This window comes from Suillus plorans (assembly GCF_016647745.1).
Source record: "Suillus plorans strain S12 chromosome Unknown HD556scaffold_109, whole genome shotgun sequence".
Classification (NCBI taxonomy): Eukaryota; Fungi; Basidiomycota; class Agaricomycetes; order Boletales; family Suillaceae; genus Suillus; species Suillus plorans.
The window spans coordinates 112,661-119,612 of NW_024537493.1; the positions used below are offsets into that span (position 1 = coordinate 112,661).

Consider the following 6,952-nt stretch of genomic DNA (forward strand, 5'->3'; position numbering starts at 1 on the left):
TGCATCCCAATGGTCCAGCACATATTTCAACATGTCAAAGGTTGAATTCCACCGGGTAGCGACATCCGTGGCATATTGCTAATGGACTGGCCAGATGCACGCAGTGCTTTGTGCCATGTGGGGAGGAGTACAGTAGTCGAGTGAATGAGTTTGTAAGCAAGCTTGCACAGCTAGATTCTGGCATGTCAATTTCAAAGGTGCGCATTGTCTTTTTTCACTCACCTTCACTAATACTAACTTTACAGGATGAATCTCTCGCTGCAGCTCATTCCTCTCCCGCTCTGGCAGCAAACTTACTTTGTCCACCCATCCCTCATCATTATCGTCATCCCCAGCACCCCCATATTCTTCGGGAATCACATCTTCAGTTTCAGCACTCGCCTCATTGAAATCATCCTCTGGATCAGATATTTCCTCCTCAAGCGCCTGATTGGCATCTTTCTTCGTCATGTCGAATTCCCTTATCAACAACTTAGTGATGAGGTTCACCATATGCAAGAAACATTGAGTATGATTTGGGGCTCCAGGAAACGACGGGAGCATCTTGGCCAGCTTTTCAACCATCACCGTGTTATTCGAGGCATTATCACATGTGATGCTGAGTATCTGAATGTGCGTCCTGCTGGTGAGTGACAATCCTCAACCCAACAATTGACTAACTTTCTCTGATATCCCATACTCCTCCAGAATGTCTGCAAATGTTTGTGCGAGTTCCTCTCCTGTGTGCAACTGTGATTCAATCAGCCGAACAATTTGTAAATACATTGTAAGTGACTATGCACCTTTGCGACCTCAATAATATCTAATGGCAATGTTAGTGGCTCACCATTGAGTTCGAGGTGGACCGAAACTGCAACAAATGCTCTGTGGTTGGGCGATGTCCAGCCATCAGTAGTAAAATTGACTTTTCCTGGGTATCCCTGGTATGTGCATGTTATTTTGTATGTTTTTGACTTCAGGGAAAACTTACCTTGATCATCCTAGCTATCTGCTCTCGTGTCCGTGCAAAAACCATTCAAACATCCCTAGCGACAGTAGAAGAAGACGGTATGTAGTATTCTGGCCGTCCTGTCTTCATGAGTGACTGAAACCCTTTGTCTTCGACGATTTCGAACGGACGCAGGCTTTCGGGGACCTGTCACGAGTTCCAAATACGAACCATTATACGTTCCTAAATTCTAAGTCCTTTAAGCGCCCAGTCACAGCGCCTGTTACTAAGAAAGTATTTATAGTTGAAGATGTCCCAACAACGGCGTCTATTGTAGAGTTACCTAAAGAACCTATGAACGAGTCACGTGATTTATCGGAGTATGCCGGACTAAACTTTATTCCAAACGACCCTGACAGAATGTTCCAGAACCTTACGGTTGCTGCGGCACATGTCATGACATCATAGTTATATATAGAATCGTACGATATCATCTTATTATTTGATTGGTAGTTAGTTCAGACTCAGTTTCAATCTCAGTTACAATATGTGTATATAGGTAGTGTCTTGTAGTCAGTAGTTCTTTAGTTCAAACCTCTTGTATCTCCTAGTGAGCAATCCGAGACGTACCTGCTGCCTTATCTTCTTTGTGATTATCTTGTTGTTTGAGTCCTAGTCTCTGCCCAGCGTTAATTCGTTATTGGGTTGTGACAGGACCCAACGGACAAGTTCAGCCCTATCAATTGAGTCAGAAGGTACTCTTGATGCGATCAAGGCGAGGCCATAATTGACCCATTGTGCAGGAAGCTGCTGACAATTTTTTGGCGAACTTCATTAGCATCTTTGACCTGGCTGGCGGCTTGCAAAACATCCTCTCCCCAACATGCTTGAATATGTTTTCGCATGTTTCCAGTGGAACGGGCATCACCCTTATCCAGGAAATGTCAGACTTTCGCCTTACATCCTTTCGCCTGACATTTGAATTCATGTGCCCGCCATCCTCCAATTTCGACAATGTTTGGTGTTGGATGAAAGAAGGCATAGACCGGTGAGACCCACTCTTGCATGAGATGTTCTAATGATGTTGCATTAGATTAATGTTGATTTACAGATTTATTAATGTACTTAGTTTGTCTTGTGGATCCTGTTCTTTCTCTCCGCTTTGCGATTCCTTGTCACTCTCTTTTGGGTCAGCATCACTTCTGTCTGCATACAAAGCTTCTTCCTCCTCCTCCGTGCAAACAACTGCACAATGACTTTTGTCAGTCAGAGGGGGGGTTGGTGTAACAGATGTTACTGGTATTGGTGATGTCAATGGCAGCGACACTGTCATTCCAGGGGGAGTGGTATCAGCAGGTCGGTTGGTTTTTGCCTTCTTTGGCAGAGGATTAATGGTTTCTCCACTCGCTTCAGGTTTACGTTTCTTCAATGAGGTCCACATGGTCTTCTCTTCCAAAGCAGCCTTTGCTTTGCCTGTCATCTTACTTACCCATCTCGCTGTCACAGCGAAGAAGTTGGATTGTGACATGGTGAGGGATGGATGAAGTTGAGAGCAAAAATTTGCATGCAGGGTAGTTACTAGTGAGGTAGTATTATATCATATATCATATATCACAATTTATGTTTGACAGATGGCAAGTTATCTAATTTAAGTTTAAAGTTTGTTTGTTGAACATTTTGGTGAAAACCCCTGCCTGGGGTATGGTGAAGGTGAGGAATCTTGACTGTGGGTGAAAACACTAAAAGAAGGGGGCTCTACACAGCAAGACCTGGATATGAGAATACGACTCAACCCAAAGGACAGCTACTGAGAGAAGTTCCTCGCAAATAAGGTGGAGGGAAACTCTGTCAACTAGACGGGTGCTGGGAGGCGCGAGAAGATAATGTGCGCATAAGCGATACGAAGGCGTGCGTGAGCGATGCGAGGGCACGCAAGATGCGAGGGGCACGCGCATATGCGGAAGCGCACTTATGAGCGATAAGGGATGTGGTTTCAAGTATAGAGGAGGCGCGAGCTGTAGCAGATAGAGAGTATAATCTGATTTCAAGTACTAAGGTGCACTATACAACTTGGAGTATACTGAGATAAACAGGGGAAAAGTAGTAACCGAAGTAAAAAGAACTTCCCTCTATTTAAGAAGGGAGATAGCGCTATACGGCGCTTCCGAGCGTGGTACTGAACCGAGTAACCATATCAACTCTAAATATAATCTAAAGTCTAAGATAGAATTTCTGTATGTAAGCGTGGGGATTGGACCGAGTGTACGTCAATTCAGTGAAAGAGATAAGAATAACGCACCAGTAAATCAGTGAGGACATAGGACAGACGGACGGATGGGTAGGCGCGCAATGACCTAAGGGGAGGCGCATGGACGCATGTGGAAGCACGGGAGTGCGTATAAGGCGCGCGCGCAGGAGTGCGTATGACTGATCCTTCGGATAAGAGCTGGAACATGGTTCATAGGGCCGTATGTCAGGCATTGAGAGGCGCAAGTCTCTACAACGGGTACCACTAAGTCGTACTTGTACCCGTACCCGTGTGGATCCCTAGGTAAGAACCTCCCTGCGATCATGAAACAATGATCATGGGTCCAAAATAGTGTGGTCTACACTTTGCATTAGATGCGGCTTCAATTTCTTTATTGAGAATGAGGACTAGAGCACTGGGAGGAAAGTTATAGTTGTGCTGGCAAAACATTTATTGAAGTTGTTGAGAGATGTGAGATGACTGTTAACGAGTCGTTCATGAGCAAGGGCAAGGTTCTTGTCCTGTTTTAAGAGTTGTCGAGCGCATGAACTGATAAGATCCGAGGTTGGTATTAGTACAGAAATGTCAGGAAGCATGAATGTAGCCTCGACAAGATTGAGGGGAAGCAAGGGTTCTATGCCATGAGCAAGATAATATGGGGAGTGTCTGGTAGATTTTCGTGTAGTGACACGATCTGCCCAGAACACATGTGGCACAATTTTCGGCCATTGTGTGATATCACCGTCACATGCTTTAACAAGGGAATCCTGGATGGTACGATGTGAGCGTTCAATGACTCTGTTTGCTTGGGAGTTATAAGCTGATACGTGAATGTGATGGATCCCATACTTCTTTGCCAACCAGTCCACCGCTGCTATGAACGGCATCTCATTATCCGTCATGATCTCTTCAATCACTCCCCATCTACACAATATCTCTTCAAATAAGAATGCATCTAGAGTTCGTGCCGTTTCTGTTCTCAACATGTGCCACTCTGGCCAGGCTGACAATGAACAATGAGCCTGGACTATGCGGTCGTATCCGTGCGATGCTGGCATAAACATAGTATCTGTATATGTCTTCTGGAAGAGAGATGCTGGCATGTTGACAGTAGGAGGAAGGACAACTTTTGCAATGGAACGAGTTTGACACTGGTGACAGATCTTAAGGTATCATTGAAGGTTGTGGTCCAGGGATGGCCACCAAAAATGGTCCACTATCGTTCATCGAGTAGCGTAGAAACCTTTGTGTCTGAGTTTGTCATGAGCTTCGTGTAGGATGCGCAAGCAATCTTGTCATGGCACTCCCGTGCGGGTTACCCATACCCGTGTGGATCCCTAGGCTGGTCACAAGCCTAAATGTCACCCGCCTGAGCCACGATCACTGGCAAGAGCCACCCAAGCACATATTGCTTCTTCTAGATGACAGGTAGGGCAATGCCAAAGATGCCAAACAACAAGTTCACAATGTCTTCCAAGTGCCCACAGTGGTTATACACTTCGATGCACAGTATAATTTCTCTTGGGAGACGCTCATCCCTGGACTTGAAAGATCACCAGTGCTTGTGTATCTATCCCCATTGTATCCTCCATGATTTCAGGGGACACTTTGTGGTTGGAAGTGTCATCGACGAGGTGTAACAATCCTTCTGATAAACTTAGCGATAGCAACTTTCAGAGTGGCAAATTCTTGAAAGGTTCATCCTCGGTGATTGTTCCAAGGGCTCTTTGCCAGAGCACTGGGCTGGGATGATGGAGGAACATCGCATAGGTAGACAATGGTAAGGCGGCTGAGCTCAGTATATGGCGGTACTAGATGAACATAGAAGTGGAACACTTCACTGTTGCTATCAACTCCAGCGCTCTCTCACCAAAATCGGACATTCATTTAATATATGAAGACTTGGTTGTGGGGTGTTAAGAAGATGCATATCTAATGCTTTTCATAACTGAGTGTCTCATCCAGCTCTTCAGCTGGGATCTCAAATCATTGTGGCTCACTGCACACTGGAAATGGTGTGATGCACTCTGTCGGGCAGATAGACCGTGAAATTGTACCAAGCCATGATGGTTTGGAGTGACAAATATAAAGAGGCCGACTTCCTTGGCTGGTCCAATGGTAAGTCTGGAGTTCCTGATGTAGTGTGGGCTACAATCCTAATCAACATTTGACTCAGCTTTCAGGGAAGAATGCAGCACTCTCTGTCTCACTTGCGGAGATACTGCCCTCACTACAAATGATTATGATATGGCTATTGAACTATACTCAGTGGCTATTGGCCTGGATTCTGCGACTGATGTCATATTTGAAAATTGCAGCAAGGCAAAGTTGGGGAAAATGCTATGGATGGATGTACTTCTGGATGCACAGAAGGTATGATGGCACCTACTTGGGCCATTTTGTAACTAATAGCTAACTTTGGTGATGCACAGGTCATCCAACTCAACCATTTGTCTCATATGGGATACAGTTGAAGCATGCAGCGTTTCATGGCGCACAACACTATGATGAAGCTACTGTGGCCTTCCAAATCATAATATAAAAATTGGATAATGCTCCAGACACTGAGACACAAAGTAAGCCCACATACACCATACTTTAACATACTTTAATTTTTTCTGCAGAGTTGTGCCAGCAGTATCTTAGTCCATCCGAAGCAGACTGTGTTATTCAACAAGTCATTGATGCTCAACTTGATAATCCTTCACTGCACGTACTCGACACCATCACGGGACTCCTGTGCAAAAGAGAGGCGCAGATATGCACCTTCAAATTGAGCATAGAGTACATGGAACTCTTGTCATCAACAATTACCTATCAAGATATCCAGGTGAAGCACATTAAGGAAGTGGTGAAGAAGTACTTCCAATATGCCATGCTATCGCACAGGTGAGAAGGGAAGAAGCCACTGCTGCAGGATATCCAGGGCAAGGTCATCTATAGGTTGGATCCTGTTGGTAGCATCAAGAAGTTGCAGTCCTTCTGCAAAACTGCTCGTGATTTGGGATACCACTGGGCATGGAGCGATACATGCTGCATCGATAAGATCAACAATGTTAAGCTTCAAGAATCAGTCAACTCCATGTTTGTCTGGTATCACCACTCTGCGCTCATGGTCATATACCTCTTGGATGTTCCACCTTCGTCAAAGCCTGATGCGCTGGCAAGGAGCACTTGGAACACATGCGGATGGACGGTTCAAGAATTCCTCACTCCCAATGTCATTATATTTTATCAGAAGGATTGGACTCCTCATCTTGGTGATCACACTCCTAACCACAAAGTGTCACAACCCAATAACAAATTAACACTGGGCAGAGACTAGGACTTGAAGCACAAGATAAACCAAACAAAAGAAGATAGTATTGAGCAGGTACATCTAGGCTGGTACAAGTAATGTACAGATGAGAGGTTTGAACTAAAGAACTACCGACTACAAACTAGCTACCTATATACATATATTAAGTCGGAGACTGAAACTGAGTTCAAACTAACTACCAATCAGAATAATAAAAGATGTTGTATGATTCTATATATAACTATGATGTCATGATTCATGCTGTAGCAACTGACAGGCTCTGGAACATTCCAAGAGAATCACATGGTGTGAGGTCATCAAGACCGGCATCTTCTGATAAGTCACGTGACTCAATCATGGGTAGTCCGGGTGATTCTAAAATAGACGCAAACACAGGCTCTGATGTGGGAACATCTTCAACCGTAAATACATTATTAGGTACAGGTGCTTTAGTCGAGCGCTTAAACGACTTAGAGTT

General features: G+C 44.7%; 2 protein-coding genes across 2 annotated transcripts; one reads left to right on the plus strand and one right to left on the minus strand.

Annotated features, from left to right (window-relative positions):
* Positions 1–1,872: 1,872 nt before the first annotated feature.
* HD556DRAFT_1457539 (uncharacterized protein) lies at positions 1,873–2,456 on the minus strand (the record flags this gene model as incomplete). The annotated part of the gene is made up of 2 exons (XM_041308151.1): positions 1,873–2,003; positions 2,054–2,456. 2 exons carry the CDS (start codon positions 2,454–2,456, stop codon positions 1,873–1,875), a joined length of 534 nt encoding a protein of 177 aa, XP_041153008.1.
* A 2,783-nt stretch (positions 2,457–5,239) lies between these two features.
* On the plus strand, positions 5,240–6,501 carry HD556DRAFT_1314224 (uncharacterized protein; the record flags this gene model as incomplete). The annotated part of the gene is made up of 6 exons (XM_041300897.1): positions 5,240–5,294; positions 5,353–5,549; positions 5,609–5,645; positions 5,738–5,752; positions 5,801–6,065; positions 6,120–6,501. The coding sequence occupies 6 exons, from the start codon at positions 5,240–5,242 to the stop codon at positions 6,499–6,501; spliced, it is 951 nt and encodes a 316-aa protein (XP_041153009.1).
* Between the last annotated feature and the right edge of the window lie 451 nt (positions 6,502–6,952).